General features: G+C 40.5%; 1 protein-coding gene across 4 annotated transcripts in view; it reads left to right on the top strand.

Moving 5' to 3' along the window:
* PRDM10 (PR/SET domain 10) overlaps positions 1-16521 on the top strand; it is a 104263-nt gene that overhangs the window by 36845 nt on the left and 50897 nt on the right. For all 4 annotated transcript variants that reach the window (XM_034934064.3, XM_034934063.3, XM_008973289.6 and 1 more), the window contains exons 2-4: positions 5800-5986; positions 8979-9143; positions 11327-11386. In XM_034934064.3, coding sequence (XP_034789955.2) covers positions 5918-5986; positions 8979-9143; positions 11327-11386 — 294 coding nt within the window. In that variant the 5' untranslated portion in view covers positions 5800-5917. The remainder of the gene's footprint in view (positions 1-5799; positions 5987-8978; positions 9144-11326; positions 11387-16521) is intronic.

The following is a 16521-nucleotide window of genomic DNA, read 5'->3' as shown; positions in this document are numbered from 1 at the left end:
GAATCTTTTTGGACTCGGAGTTCTTCATGTGGGTGGTTTTCCACACAGTATCATTCTCTGTGCCACCAAGAGCGTTGTTGATGTGGCGTTTCTTAAAAGAGGGCACACCACTGTCTCCAGGAATCTCCTCTAAGCATCTATTACCTGTTCTGCAAATTTTAATCCTGCTGTTCTCTCACTCAACCTCAGGCCATTTTTTCCCCGTGAATCTCAGTAATAACAACACATCATGCAGCTTCATCCACATGGGCTGTCTTTTATACCCAGGTTCTGTAAGGGCCTCGGTTGGTTAAGGTCATTTTTCCAATGGTAGATATTTGCTTCTCTAATAAAATTTATGCCCTGCTACTGTTCCCATGTCTTTCGGTTTTAATACCAAGTTATCGTGTCATCTTTTTGAAGACATTTAAAGTGGCAGTTAGGCTCAGTATGTCAACAGTGCACATGACTCATTCGAAGTGAGATCACACATGAGTGGGCAGTGACCCTATGTCCTGACTGCCACCTGGATGACAGTAACTGCAAGATGCCACTGATTGTAAAATAGATCCCTATTTCAGAAATGTTAAAACATGGGGGGAAAGTACTTTGTAGACTCGATGAAATACATAACATGTAGTTAATTTTTACAGCAACCATGCAGGGCAGGTAATTTGGATTTTTTATTTGTTTGTTTGTTTGTTTTGAGATGGAGTCTCCCTCTTGTTGCCTAGGCTGGAGTGCAGTGACTCGATCTTGGCTCACTGCAACATTCACCTCCCAGGTTCAGGCGATTCTCCCGCCTCAGCCTCCCGAGCAGCTGGGACTACAGGCACACGCCACCAAGCCTGGCTAATTTTTGTATTTTTAGTAGAGATGGGGTTTCACCATGTTGCCCAGGCTGGTCTCGAACTCCTGACCTCAAGTGATCTGCCTGCCTCAGCCTCTCAAAGTGCTGGGATTACAGGTATGAGCCACTGTGCCCGGCTGGTAATTTGGATTTTTAAGTGAGGATACTGAGGATCAGAGTGTTTGGCTTACTAACGCCCCAACTAAGTACATGGAAGATTTGGGAGCTCAGAACCCAGATTTGTCTGATTGTAAAGTTCACACTTTAGATACTGTACAACACTGTTCAGGAAAAAAACAACTAGACTAGAAGCTGCAAGAAGCCAGGGATCTTTTTTTTTGTATTTTTTTTTTTTTTTTTTTGATAAACATGTTTCTTAAGGACCTAGAACAGTGCCTGGCACATACCAAGTACTAATAAATACTTGTTGAATAAAGTCAATCGTTAGAGAGAAAATAGAAATGCAACCATATCATTCTCTTCCTGGAAATGAAATCTCTAACTCTTTTGGGACAGGGGGAAAAGGACAGAAGATGGCTGCTGTTTTCTAGACAAGGTATAGCTGTGGCTGTCCGTTCCCTCAGGTCTGTAGGAGACGCAAGAAGATGAGGGGTGAGAGTCTATCCCTGGTTACCAGAGCTGTCAGCACCTGCCAGCTGGACAGCAGTAACATGGCTCCTGCCCCTGGGATTCTTCTACTGTCTCCTGTAAATCAAAATCAACAGGGCTGTAAACATTGTGGAGTTAAAAAGAAAATTAATAAAGGAAAATCAATATGACAAGCCTTACTATCAAAGATATTCATGTACAGGGAATGTATTGTTAGATTTCTTTTCTTTCTTTCCGTTTTTTTTTCTTTGAGACAGGGTCTTGCTATGTCGCCCAGGCTGGAGTGCAGTGGCACGATCTGGGTTCTCTGCAACCTCTTCCTTTTGGGTTCAAGCAATTCCTGTCTTGCTGATAAAATCCTCAGCCTCCTGACTTGCTGACAAATCCTCAGGCTGACCTCAGGCTGATCTGCCTGCTGCGGCCTCTCAAAAGTGCTGGGATTACAGGCGTGAGCCACCTCGCCCAGCCAAATTGTTAGATTTTTAAAGAGTATAAAATGTTTTGAAAATTCTGAAGCTCTGTTTGGCTCGTTTGTGAAATATGAAAATTGATATATTTAATCACCTACTATATACTAGACCTTGTGCCTAGAGTTGTTACATACATCACTTCACCCTCACAATAAAATTATCTCCATTTTACATATGATAGATAATCACTTTAACTGCGCTAGTATCTTCCCTCAGAGATTCCAAAAAATGTGGGATACTAACACATAAAATGCAAGATACATTGTAAAGCAATGTATGTCCAAAGTTCTCATCATAGTGTCACATGTAATTGCAAAATATTAGAAATAACCTAAGCGTTTATGAATGCAAGATTAAAAATATGCAGCTGTAATGAAGAATGAGGAATGTCTGTATATATATGGAACAATATGAAAGGTATGATATTACATGGGACAAACAAGATATAGAAGAAATGCTACCTTGTATGGACTCAGTAGTGTGCATTTTTTGTGGTTGGAGAGGGAGAGAGTATATATGTATGCTTATGTGTATGCACACAAAATAATTTTTGGAAGAAAATACAATAAATTGATAATATAGGTTGCTTCTGAGGAATGGCTAGGGCATTCCAGGTGGGGAGATTGTCCACTGTATACCTTTTTGTGCCTTTTGAATTTTGAGCCAGCTGCATTTACTACCTATTAAAAGAGATACAAATAAAATTAAAATAGAAGAAATAAAGTATACCTTTCTAGAAATGAAAACAAAGACAAAAAGACTCTCTGGGCTGTGTGTGTTTTGTGAGGGCATGGGCTGTACCTGCCGATCCCCGCAGCACCCAGTGCCTAGCATAGTACACGCCTGAGCATTGTGCCATCAGTGAGCCGAGCTGAAGGAAACAAGTCACTCACATTCCTCTATCGGAAGGACACCACGTCTCTTCTGTGGTGTCTCTGCTAAAAATATGTATCCTGAATCTAACCATGAAGAAACATCAGACAAACTTAAATTGAGGAGCATTCTGAAAAATAAATGACCTGTGCATTTCACAAATGTCAAGGTCATGGCAGACCAAGAAAGAGCAGGGAACCGTTTGGGATTGAAGGAGACTGAAGGGCAGGACAGCTGAGCGTGCTGTGTGCAGTACCGGATTGCATCCCAGGCCAGGAGAAAAAATGTCGTATTCTTTTTAAAGGACATTCATTAGAGTTGACAAAACTTGAATAAGGTCTGTGAATTAGGTAATAGTACTGTTGCCGTGTTAACAGCCTCATTTTGATAGTAGTACTGTGGTTATAAGAAAATCTTCTTGTTTTTAAGAATTAGGCACTTAGGAATTTAGGGGGAAAGGGGCATTGTGTTGGCAACTTACTCTCAAATGGTTCAAGTGAGAAAAGGGAGGGAAAGAAAGAGAAAGGGGAAATAGTAAAGTAAACATGGTACAATGTTAACATTCAGGGAACTGGAGTGAAGAAACACAGGAATTCTTTGTACTATTTTGACAACTTTTATGTCTGAAGTTATTTCAAAATAAACAACTTTAAAAAAAAAGTTTCCTACATGGAACATGTTATGACTTCTTCTCTTCTCTTCTCTCTTTTCTCTTTTCTTTCAGCAGGGTCTCTCTGTGTTGCCCTGGCTAACCTTGAACTGGGCTCAAGGGATCCTCTCCCTCAGCCTTTTGAGTAGCTGGGACCACAGGTGTGCGCCACCACGCCGGGCTCTGATTTTGTAATTACTGAGCCTTTTATGTCCTTTTGTACAATTTTGTAGTTTTCTTCTTATAGATCTTTAGATGATTGGTGACATTTATTCCTTTCTTTTTTTTTTTTTTTTTTTTTTTGAGATAGAGTCTCACTCTGTCACCCATGCAGGAGTACAGTGGTGTGATCTAGGCTCACTGTAACCTCCGCCTCCCAGACTTAAGCGATCCTTCCACCTCAGACTCCCAAGAAGCTGGGACCACAGGTGCACACCACCACACCTGGCTAATTTTTGTATTTTTTGTAGAGATGGGGTTTCACCATGTTACCCAGGCTAGTCTTGCACTCCTGGCCTCAAGTGATATGTCGTCCTTGTCCTCCCAAAGTGCTGGGATTACAGGTGTGAACCACTGCACTCAGCCTATTCCTTTCTTAATACTTTTTGTTTCTTTAAATAATGGCTTTGTTGAGATATAGTTTATATACCATATGAAACTCACCCTGAATATCTTTGTATATATTTTTAAATAGTACTGCTATATAAGGAAGGTATGCTTTAAAAAAAATCAACTTTATTAGGGTATAATTTAAATGTAATAAAATTCACATATCTTAATAGGTTGATGGCTTTTGACACACATATTCCTTATGTAACCACCACCTCAATTCAGATGCAAGATACAGGATATTCCTGTTCCTCCATGAAGTTCCCTTGTGTTCCTTTCTTCTTACATTCACCTGTTGGTGGACATGGCATTCTTTCAAGTCCCCCCTAAATGGGGATTGGAAGAGTAGGGCACATGCAGGGTGAATAAGTGTGGTGGGGGGTGCTGCAGGGTGGGGATGAGAATGATAATGTTGAGGCAAAGCAGGAACAGGCACCTGGATGGCTCAGAAGATGGACATGGCATCCCCTCTTTTCCAGAGTTGGGCACAGACTTTCAAAGTTCGCGTACCTTCTCTTTCTTTCTTCTTTGGTCTTTATTCTGGCATTGTGGCTGCTGCCCTGTTCACACAGCAAATGTCAAGTGGACTTTTAAAATACCAGCATTTTATCATCATCAAAAGGGAAGAATGACTACCTTTAAAAGCCTGTTTTGGGAAGGAATAAGATTTTGAGATGCAGGTATTGTGCATGTTGAAGTTTAGTAAGGCTTTTTATTTGGCTGCTAATCACTCCAACACTGACCATGTGAGAAAAAAAGTTTGTATTTGCATTCACCAAATTTTTTACGCAGAAAATGTAGCTCCTTCCACTTGCCGCTTTCCTCTCATCTTGAGACTTATTTTTCTGCTGTTCATTTTGAGTAAAGGTGGTATGGGAAGTTAGTGTCTACAAGGAAAGAGCCTGCATTTGGCATCTGAGAAACTCATTCTCCTCACGAGAACTAATTTTAATTAGAACTAATATTTTTAATGAGGATTGCATTAGACAAACATGCACACATTTATGTATACACAAATATATATGCAAAATATATAATTTTATAAGATATTATATATACACACACCCCCCCCCAGTGAGTGTTTAGAACATAGCAAGCATGCAATACATTATATTATTATTTTTTTAAAATTTCTTTTTCTTAAATAGAGATGGGGTCTCGCCGTGTTAACCAGGCTGGTCTCTAACTCCTGGCCTCAGGTGATCCTTCCATCTTGGCCTCCCAAAGAGCTGGGATTGGCCGGGTGTGGTGGCTCATGCATGTAATCCCAGAGCTTTGGGAGACCAAGGCAGGTGGATCACTTGAGCTCAGGAGTTTGAGACCAGCCTGGCCAACATGGTGAAAACACATCTCTACTAAAAATATAAAAAATTAGCTGGGCATGGTTGCTCGTGCCCATAGTCCCAGCTACTCAGGAGGCTGAGGCAGGAGAATCGCTTAAACCTAGGAGGCGGAGGTTGCAGTGAGCCTAGATTGTACCACTGCACTCCAGCCTGGGCAACAGAGCGAGACTCCGTCTCAAAAACAAAAACAACTCTCCCCACCCCCCCAAAAAAACCCCAGAGAGCTGCGATTACAGGTGTGAGTCACTGTACCTGGCCTATACTATTATTACAAATAATGTCTTCATTTTTACATTTTTTTGCCCAGGTGTGTTGCTTTTTGACAAAGCTTTCTTTTATTATTTGTGGTTGAAATTATAATCTATTAAAATGTATTTGTCTACTGAAAGTCTTGGTTCCTTTTCTGTGTTTTCTCAGGCATGCTGCAGACAGACCTTTCCGTCCTTCATGAACACACATGTGGTAGACAGATGACTGTCCTGTACCCGGTGCTGCTCTAGGTGTGCCAGACGTGGAGCTGTCCAGTTGGGAGAAGATGGATTCCAAAGATGAAAGCTCGCATGTGTGGCCGACATCTGCAGAGCATGAGCAGAATGCCGCACAGGTGAAGACTGGTCTTTTCCAGCTTGGTATTGAGAGGTTTTCAGCTGGACTCAGTTTGCTGACGGCAAAGAAATACAGCTGCTCTCTAGTAGTGACTAGTCGTTAGGAGCCGACATGAAGAACTGGTACACAAGGAATAGGGATTGTTTTGGCCCCTTGAATGCTCCATCGATGTGGCTCACCGTGAGTTAGGAGAGCTAGACCACCAGCTATAGGCTTCTCCGCCTTGTCTGCAATTTACTGTCATAATCTGTTTTACTACCCCGCTTTATTTATGTTATTGGTGCTGAAAACCTCAAACTATAGTTTGTTTCTTTTACGTTATCCATAGGAGTTTGGTCCTTTGTGTGTAATGAGTACAGGTATGTCTATAAAGTGAGTGGCCTTTTTTTTTCTTTTTAAATTCAGAATGTAAACCTCTAAGTGAAAGTTGTTCCATTATGAGGCAGCCACTTTAGAGGTTAGTCACTTGACCAAATGCTGCTGTCATCGATGACCTTTGCCTTTCAGATTGCTGCTAGAACCAACCACATGTTATTTTGGCTGTTCTTAGCGAAGGCAAATCTCTGCATTTTTGGTATGGAATTGAATTTGGGATGATTAGCAGTCATATGGAGCCATGTTTTATGTGTGACCAAAGTATAAAACTTAATTTTTAAACATTGTAGTAAACATACACGTGTAATGTTTCATTAAATTACATAACCATAGTACTAGTATCAAAATCAAGAAGTTACATTGAAACATTTAAGTATGCAGATTCTATTTAATTTAAGCAATATAATAAATATACAATAAATAAAATTGGTTATCTGGTATGATTAAAAAGTCTCAGTATGGACCAAATATTGTGGTTCATGCCTTTCCCAGCAGTTTAGGAGGGCAAGGCAGGAGGCTCAATTCAGTCCAGGAGTTTAGGACCAGCCTGGGCAACAAAGTGAGGCCTGACTCTACAAAAAAAAAAAAAAAGAAAAATTAGCCGGACATGGTGGTGCATGCCTGTAGTGGTGCGGTCATGTCTCCAGGAGGTGGAGGCTGCAGTGAACCATGACTGCACCACTACACTCTAGCCTGGGTGACAGAATGAGACCCTGTCACTAAAAATAAAAATAAATAAAGTCTTAGTCTGATTGCTTAAAAAAGTTCCACTGATGTTTTCAGCAGAGTATATGAGAATTCTGTTTTGTTTCTCCCGGAAATCATTTTGAGGTCATTTCCATGCAGCTATGTATTTTGGTATATCTTATTTATAAACAAAATTGTAGTTCATTAAAAAGCAAAACAAAAGAAAATCTGGTTGTGACACTGCATGACCAGGGCCCTGTCTGTGGGTAACCAGATAGTAGATAGCCAAGGTCAGGGTCCCTGTGGCATTCCTTCCTCCCAACTGGTTCTTCCGCCAGCTGGGAATTCTGATTTAATGAGTGATGAAGACCAAGCAGAAAAGCTTGGATAGCTTGTCTGGAGGAAACATGTTTTCCCTTCTTAAGCACTGAAACTAGTTCAAGGCTTTGATGTTAATGAACAAATCTAAAGTCACAAAATTGTCTTATAGCAATTAAGCCTGCTTAAATATGAGCCTAATTTTTCCAATAGACAAACTTTATCTTCCCAGACAAATCAAATTTATGTAGAAGCCAGACTAATCATTTCGTGTAGAGGTGGAAGTTTGTTGTATTTCTGTGGTGTTTGATTACATTTTGTCTCTTAGGTTTCCTTCTGGGGATTAAATTAGTTTATATTATCTTTGGGATCTACTATCCTTCACTAGAGAAAACTGACATAAAAAAGTTAGGTCCAAAGCCAAGGCAGTATAAGAGCAAGGATTCCACCCTAAGAGTGCGTGACTTCGATAGCAACACATACATTATTTCTCTCCCAAATGTGTGCTTGGGCCATCTGCTTCCAGACCTTCAATATCAGGCATCAGGCCATGTGCCAAGCTCAGGCCTTCAAGAATTCAATCCTCCAAAGCTGACCACTCAGAAAATGTTTTACAAAACTTGATTTCTGCTTTAGTTCTTTAGGTCTTGGGAGAAAATTATTTACCCTGGTGACAGCTGAAATAGTTGTCCAGAACCCCCTAAAAGTACTTTATTAGAATTTTCTGTGTCTTCACCTACCCGTCAAGGAAGAGTTCTATTCCATTCATTGATTCAGCAAGCATTTACTGATATGCCTCCAGTATGTCCTTTGTGTATGAAACAACTTGCAGGAAAGAAAGTGACCTGATTTTATTTTATTTTATTTTTGAGATGGAGTTTCACTCTTCTCGCCCAGGCTGGAGTGCAATGGCGCGATCTCGGCTCACTGCAACCTCTGCCTCCCAGGTTCAAGCAATTCTCCTGTCTCAGCCTCCTGAGTAGCTGGGATTACAGGCGCCCCCCACCATGCCCAGCTAATTTTTGTATTTTTTTTAGTAGAGACGGGGTTTCACCATGTTGGCCAGGCTGGTCCTGAACTCCTGACCTCAGGTAATCCACCTGCCTCGGCCTCCCAAAGTGCTGGGATTACAGGTGTGAACCACCACGCCTGGCCAAAAGTGACCTTATTTTAATGTGTCTGCTGAAAGATACTATTAGTTATAAAATAGAATTCTTATGATGTGTTGACAGCAATTGGCTTTTGAGTCTTGATGTATTTTTTCACACCACAGAGTAATTTGTATGTTTTACTCTGATAGTGTTGTCAAGCAGGAATCTTCAGTGTCGTTTCCAGGATCAATTAACCACACCCTTATTACTCCCCAAAAGAGTTATCTGCATTGGACATTTGAGGCAAAGGGGAATTTAAGTCGGTTGCCTAACATTTAGCAGTAAATCAATGACAAGGTACTTGGATCCTCCCCTAGTCACCACCTCGGTGTAGACAAAGGTGTATCCATCCCCATTCTCCTGTCATTGGGGATATTTTAGAAACCCAGGTGTGCTTGTTGATCACTTATCTTCCTGATACTGATTTTGTTCTTTGTCTTTGTCTCCTTTTTATGCCAGGTGCACTTTGTTCCGGACACCGGAACAGTGGCTCAGATCGTCTATGCCGATGACCAGGTTCGCCCCCCACAGCAGGTGGTGTACACGGCAGATGGTGCCTCCTACACATCAGTGGATGGTCCAGAGCACACGCTGGTGTACATCCACCCGGTGGAAGCTGCGCAGGCATGTGAAGGATTATCTGTTGATAATTTGTTAATTAACTAATTAACCAATTACTTGTGTTTACTTTCTGTCAGTCATTGTGCTAGGTACTGGTGATGCAGTACGTATTCAGATAAGATTTGTGCTCTCAGCCAGGCGCGGTGGCTCATGCCTGTAATCCCAGCACTTTGGGAGGCCGAGGCAGGTGGATCATGAGGTCAGGAGTTCAAGACCAGCCTGGCCAAGATGGTGAAACCCTGTCTCTACTAAAAATACAAAAAAGTAGCTGGGCATGGTGGTGGGCACCTGTAATCCCAGCTACTCGGGAGGCTGAGGCAGAGAATTGCTTGAACCTGGGAGGTGGAGGTTGCAGTGAGCCGAGATCGTGCCAGTGCACTCCAGCCTGGGTGACAGAGCAAAACTCTGTCTCAAAAAAAAAAGATCTGTGCTCTCAAGGAGCTTGTAACCAACTTGGTAGAGGAAGATGTGATTTATTTCTTGACGCTAAATGCAATAAGGAGTTAGAGCATGGGTTCGTATATAGCTCTTCTCTCCAGTGTTGACTAGGTTATGAATTTGTTATTATTCCTAAGTATGAAGAACCAGGCCAAAAATGGCTCTGTGAAAACATACAGATTATTTCAGCTAAATATGTAAGAAAGGGTCCTGCTAAGCTTATTAGCTACCACTTCTTAATAACTTACTGATTTGCAAGGCTGTACTAGAAGCAAAGATGTTTACTGCTAAAAGCTGTACAATTATAGCTGCTTTTATTTTATTTTTTGCCAGTGACTTGCAGTATAGCTTCCAAATGAGTGACACCAATATCCCCCAACATATAAATGTTAATTTACATTGTCAGCACTTTACAATGTATAAAGTACTTTGAAATGTATATCTTTAACATCTAAATTCCACACTTTTATAGTAGCATCTTGGTAAGAAAAATTTGCCCTCATTTGATATTTAATAAAGAGGCTCAGATCACTCCCAAAAAGAAATGAGGCCTGCCTAATTAGTGCCTTTCAAATCTACATAAGTATGAAATCACTGAAGACTTAGTGATACTTTTGGAATACCCCTGCCTATATTAAAATAAGATTAGTTTATGTAAGAATGTCCTGTGACCAACTTTCAGTTTATTACAATGTTACTAAATGTCTGAATTTGGATAATTTTTATTTTGTTTACTTATTTTTTATTTTTTTTGAGACAGAGTCTTGCTCTGTCTCCTAGGCTGGAATGCAGTGGCGCAATCTCAGCTCACTGCAACCTCTACCTCCCGGGTTCAAGTGATTCTCCTGTCTCAGCCTCCCAAGCAACTGGGATTACAGGCACCCACCACCACAACAAGCTAATTTTCGTATATTTAGTAGAGATGGTGTTTTGCCATGTTGGCCAGGCTGGTCTCAATCTCCTGACCTCAGGTGATCCGCCTGCCTTGGCCTCCCAAAGTGCTGGGATTACAGGCGTGAGTCACCACGCCCAGCCAGATTTTTAAAAACTTTAGAAGAAAGGACATTTTGACATTTTTCTGGATTAGAGATATTAACTGTGGTGCCCTGGCTACAGTAGTTTCGAAGAATTTTCTCTAGTTAGCTTTGCTGCATCATGAGCCAACTTAGTTTATGATGATTAATTTTTTTTTTAATTATGACTTTACTGACTATATAGAAAAGAACTCATGGAACATTAAGTTCAATTTGTTTTCCTTCTACTTCTCTTCTGATAATAAACATGCACTTACATTTGAAATAGCTGTAATCCTTGGGTATGTAATCCTCTTCTAGATGCCTGTCTATCTCCATCCATTTTCATTTAATCACAAGTCTACTCCCGTGAGCAGTGTTATGTGTGAACCTGTGAACCCTTGTTCATGTCATGTCTCTTGTGTTTTCATGAGATGCCTTTTTAATTAACTGTGACATTCAGTCCGAAGAAAGGCTTTGCTTAGGAGTAAAATTGTGAAGTATGTTAGCCATTGGGATGGTTAGCTTATACAATCTCTTTGGAGCCATGTGAATGAAAAGCTTTAGCTAAATTTAAGATTACTATCTTTATTTTCTGTATTAATGAAAGCTTATTACTGGCTAAAATGGGAGTTAACTTTTCTAAAAATTGGTGCTTAGCAGTAGGATAATTTTTCTGTGTAGGCAGGCTATCTAAAGAGCTACTGATAATTTTTTGTTCGTTTGTTTGTTTAGACTCTGTTTACAGACCCCGGCCAGGTAGCTTATGTCCAACAGGATGCTACAGCTCAGCAGGTAACGAACTGCCTTTTTCTTGTTTGGGGATAACACTGTGAATGCCACTGCGCCTGGAATGCCCCATCCCTTTGCACTGCACCATCTCTGGATGTTTGTTTCTCATGTACTAAGAATGTTCTCCAGCTCCTTTAATGAAAACAAAGCAAAATGCAACATAATATTAACATATTTCAATAAGTATATACTGGAATAATCTGATAATAGAAAGTGATTTGTCAGAGAAATTTTTTAAAATAAGCATATAAACAGGGTATTTGTTCAAGTACCAAAGAATAATCATGAGGTTTAAAAGTGTCTCTTTTTTTGGAAATTGATACAGCTTTTGTACTTGCTCTATTTTTAAATACTGAAAAAAAAATTCTTGCTTAAATTACATATAAATTTGGTTCCAATTTTCCTCATGCCAGCTTCTAAAAATTTGAGTTCTTCTTGGTTTTCTTTTAAAACATTTCTTTCCCATTACCTTCATTTCTGATATATCCTACTTGGCTTTGATGACTTCCTCCTTATTTCCTGCAAGAATGTGAAAGTGATAAAGAAGGTGTGGAAGCAGCTGGGCACAGAGGCTCATGCCTATAATCCCAGCACTTTGGGAGGCTGAGGTGGGAGAATCGTTTGAGACCAGACTGGGCAATATAGCGAGACCCCATCTCTGCAAAAAATTTAAAAATTAGCCAGGTGTGGTGGTGCACACCTGTGGTTCCAGCTACTTGGGAGGCTAAGGTGGGAGGATCCCTTAAACTCAGAAGTTCGAGGCTGCAGTGAGCTTTGATTGCACTACTGCACTCCAGCCTGGGTGGCAGAGTAAGGCCCTGTCTCAAAAATAAATAAACAAAAACCAAACAGGTTTACTTTCATGTCAGGTAGTGTGACTGTAATTTGTCTATATTACTGAGTGCCATGACTGATTAATAATTAAATTATTCTCATTAAGAAGCACTTTCTGGCCAGGTGTGATGGCTCACACGTGTAATCCCAGCACTTTCAGAGGCTGAGGTGGGCGGATCAATTGAGGTCAGGAGTTCGAGACCAGCCTGGCCAACATGGTGAAACCCTGTCTCTACTAAAAATACAAAAAACTTAGCCAGGCATGGTGGCAGGTGCCTGTAATCCCAGTTACTTGGGAGCCTGAGGCACAAGAATCACTTCAACCTGGGAGGTGGAGGTTGCAGTGAGCCAAGATTGTGCCACTGCACTCCAGCCTGGGTGATAGAGCAAGACTCCATCTCAAAAAAAAAAAAAAAAATTAAATTAAATTAAAATTTAAAAGAAGAAGCACTTTCTGCTTTTTTATTTCTTGGTAGAAGATTTGTATGCTTCTATTTTAAAATTTAGAAAATGAACCCTAGTTATATTCATATCATCTGAAATATAGAGAAGTTTGTTAGGAGCCTTTTTTGTATAAGTTGGGGTTAAATTCATTCATGACTGGCAGTGAACGGCAATGTAATGGGGTGTTTGAACTTAAATGAGAATTGTTATTTATTTTAATAATTTTTTATAATACTTAGGTATATTCTTGACCCAAACCAACCTCATTTCTGTAAATACTTATTGATTCCATCAAGCAAGCAATGGATTATATGTATATAATATATATATTTTTATATATTAGGATATACTATTATATACTTCATTTATTATTTTACATGTAGATTATTTCCTTTTTTTTTTTTTTTTTTTTTTGCTACTATAAAGAATGCTGTCATGGATATCATATCAGATTATTTCCTTAGGATAAATACCCCAAAGACAAATGGTAGAGACAGAAGATATTTGTATTTTAAGTTAAGAACCAAATTTTTTGTAAAAGTGGAAAAAGATACAAATATAAAAACCAAACCAATGAAATAAAAACCCAGAATTCTAAATTTGAATTGGAATATGAATATGGACTTATAATATGTTTTCTCTTTAAAAACATGTTTTCTGGCCAGGCACCTGTAATCCCAACACTTTGGGAGGCTGAAGCAGGCAGATCACTTGAGGCCAGGAGTTCGAGACCAGCCTGGCCAACATGGTGAAACCCTGTCTCTACTAAAAATACAAAAATTAGCTGGGCGTGGTGGCGCATGCCTGTAATCCCAGCTACTCGGGAGGCTGAGGCAGGAGAATCGCTTCAACCAGGGAGTTGGAGGTTGCAGTGAGCCGAGATCACACCACTGCACTCCAGCCTGGCAACACAGCAAGACTCCATGTAAAAACAAAACAAAACAAAAAACACACAGAAATGACGGCTGGGTGCAGTGGATCATGCCTGTTATCCCAGCACTTTGGGAAGCCAAGGTGGGCAGATCACCTGAGATCAGGAGTTTGATACCAGCCTGGCCAACATAGTGAAACTCCATCTCAACTAAAAATACAAAAATTAGTTGGGCACGGTGGTGGGCACCTGTAATCCTAGCTGAGTACTCAGGAGGCTGAGGCAGGAGAATCGCTTGAACCTGGGAGGCGGAGGTTGCAGTGAGCTGAGATCGTGCCATTGCACTCCAGCCTGGGCGATAAGAGTGAGACTCTGTCTCAAAAAAAAAAAAAGACTAATTTTAATATTTTAGGTATAAGATATGCAATCTAAAAGTCATTTCATTGTACTCAACTATTTACAGATGAAAATGTATAATGCCTTGGTTTTGCTTCTCCCAATGAGGGAGGAAGTAGGTAGGAGATTAGTTGAAATAAGATTGGCCATGAATTGGCCAGGCACGGCGAATCACATCTATAATCCCAGCACTTTGGGATCCCCGAGACAGGAGGACCACTTGAGCCCAGGAGTTAAAGACCAGCCTAGGCAACATAGTGAAGACCCCTGTATGTACAAAAACTAAAAAAATTAGCCAGGCATGGTGGCACGTGTCTGTAATCTCAGCTACTCGGGAGGCTGAGGTGGGAAGATCACTTGAGCCTGGGAGGTTGAGGCTGCCGTGAGCTGATTAAGCCACTCTGTACTCCAGACAGACATTTTGTCTCTTAAAAAAAAAGATGTTGATTGGCCATGAATTGATAATTGTTGAGCTGAGTTATGGATACATGAGGTTTATTATACTATTCTATTTGATATTTGTGTGAAATTATTTTGATAATTGATTTTCTAAATTGCTTTTCAGACACTGAAAATATTTGTATTCCCACCAACAATATAGTATACAAGGGTGCCCCATTTCCACACACTCTTGCCACACTGAGTATTTGCATTCTTTTCAAATTTTGCCAATCCGATAGGCAAATTTTTGTTGTTTTAATATTAAGGGATAGTTTTAATTAAAGGCTTCGTTGCCATTTGCACTTCAAAGGGCCCTTCATCTTTTCCAATCTCCAGAAACAATCTGCTTGTTTCATGTTTTGCTCAAAAGGAAAGTTGTACTCAGCTCCACAAACCCTGACATTACAAGACAGTGTAACTATTGGCTTAGCATCTTTCTTCATTGTAGTTTCCTTTCAACCAGCACAGTTTTTATTTCTGGTTATAACACCTCAGCGGTTGTCAGTTTATCTGGTGACCTGGATAAATTCTGGATAGAAAGTTAGATTGAGGGTTGAACACAGAGGATGGTTTTTTTTTGGTTTTTGTTTTTTTCTTAGCCAAAAGGTTCCCATTATATTTTCAGTTGTTTTTAGTGGGGGCAGAATGTGCTTGAAGCCTTTTTCATGTATGCATTCCCTCGTCCTTAAGAAAGGCATCAGTGGTCTCCAGGCATAGTCTCCTCTTTGTTTTTGAAAATGAACATGTGTGACTCCCCACACACTGAGAGGAAAATATGCTGCCCTGATAATTGGTCTCAGTAGGAATCAAGAAGCATTCTGTTGTGTGTGCTGCTGTCCAGCGTGGTCGTTTCATGTTTCACTTCTCAGATAAATTGTATCCTGAAATGCATTATGTCCTTTCAGAAATAATTACAGAGAGTGGTATTAAGTGGGAAGGAGAAAGTATACCGTAAGTTTATAGATTCTTTTTGCTTTTACTGTATTTTATTGTACATGACAAAATGCACAGGATTAAAATGGTTTTGCTTCAGACTCTTTTCCTCTAAGTGAAACAGACAGACACTGCTTGCCAACCTACCGCCTGGCTATGACCTCAGGGACATGTGTGGTTGGTTACCTTGTTGCCCAGGTATTCAAAGCGTGGGTGACGTTTACCGCTTCTGCTGCCCTCCTTGAATAGACTGAATTCCACAGGGCCATCGTGATGTAGTCGAAAAGGCAGTGCAGAGTCAGAATTTAGACTTCATCTCTGCCACTTAGGAGCGTTGTAACATCACCTGGCCTCAAAGGGATTCAAATACCTGCCTAGCACTCAGTAAACACCAGCTGAATTTGAATTTGTGGTTCATTAAATTTGTAATGCATGCCTGTTGTGTGTTAAGGTTTGTGTTGTCTAGAAGTGTACAGTTCTTATCTAGAAATGATGGTCACCAGCTCTTTCCATTCCTTTTCAACAGCAGTTTGCATGTTTCTGGTAAATATCCAAACTCCGCTTTTAGCGTCAGCCCTTAAAGATGCTGCTGGAGTGTTTAAGCATTTCCTTTTGCCACAGTCTGTTAGGAAAGAGGTCCAGCATGGGGAAGTGAAGGCTGGTTTTATCTTGATGTCAGCTTTCTCAGCAGTGGCAAGAAGCCAGTCACGTTGCCAAACCGGTGTCTTTCTGACAGCATCTGTTGGGAAAAAAATACATCGCAGTTTTACTAGAATAACTGAATTGCTGAATTCATTCTTTCAGGTTGGCTCTGCAGAGCGAGTTTATGAGGAGTAGAGGTGTACATATGCTTTGGTTTGTTCAATATGTGATAACATTTATCACTAACCCTGGCATAATGCTTAAGCGCTTAGGACAAGGGGCAGTATTGTAAGCTGTGCTCTGAGATGGGGAGCAGGAATACAGTCACTTCCTTGCAGGTTCTGGTGAGGAGGTTGAGGGGGAGGTGGCCACAGCAGCTGCACTGCTAGAAGTTCCCTGTGGAGTCCTCACCCTCACAGGGCATTTTATGCTGTTTTTATTGAAGTTGAGGCAGAAGCGTCTTCCACAATTTGGCTTCCCCCGTAAAACTTTCTAAAAGACCCTGAATTGCAGAAGTGGAATGTCAGGCAAAAGTCAAATGAGCATGTGTTAAGTGTGCGGATGCAGTTTGAGATAA

This window comes from Pan paniscus, chromosome 9 (genome assembly GCF_029289425.2).
Source record: "Pan paniscus chromosome 9, NHGRI_mPanPan1-v2.0_pri, whole genome shotgun sequence".
Lineage (NCBI taxonomy): Eukaryota > Metazoa > Chordata > Mammalia > Primates > Hominidae > Pan > Pan paniscus.
The sequence above is the reverse complement of the archived record's forward strand: the minus strand, read 5'-3'. Positions and strand labels throughout refer to the sequence as shown.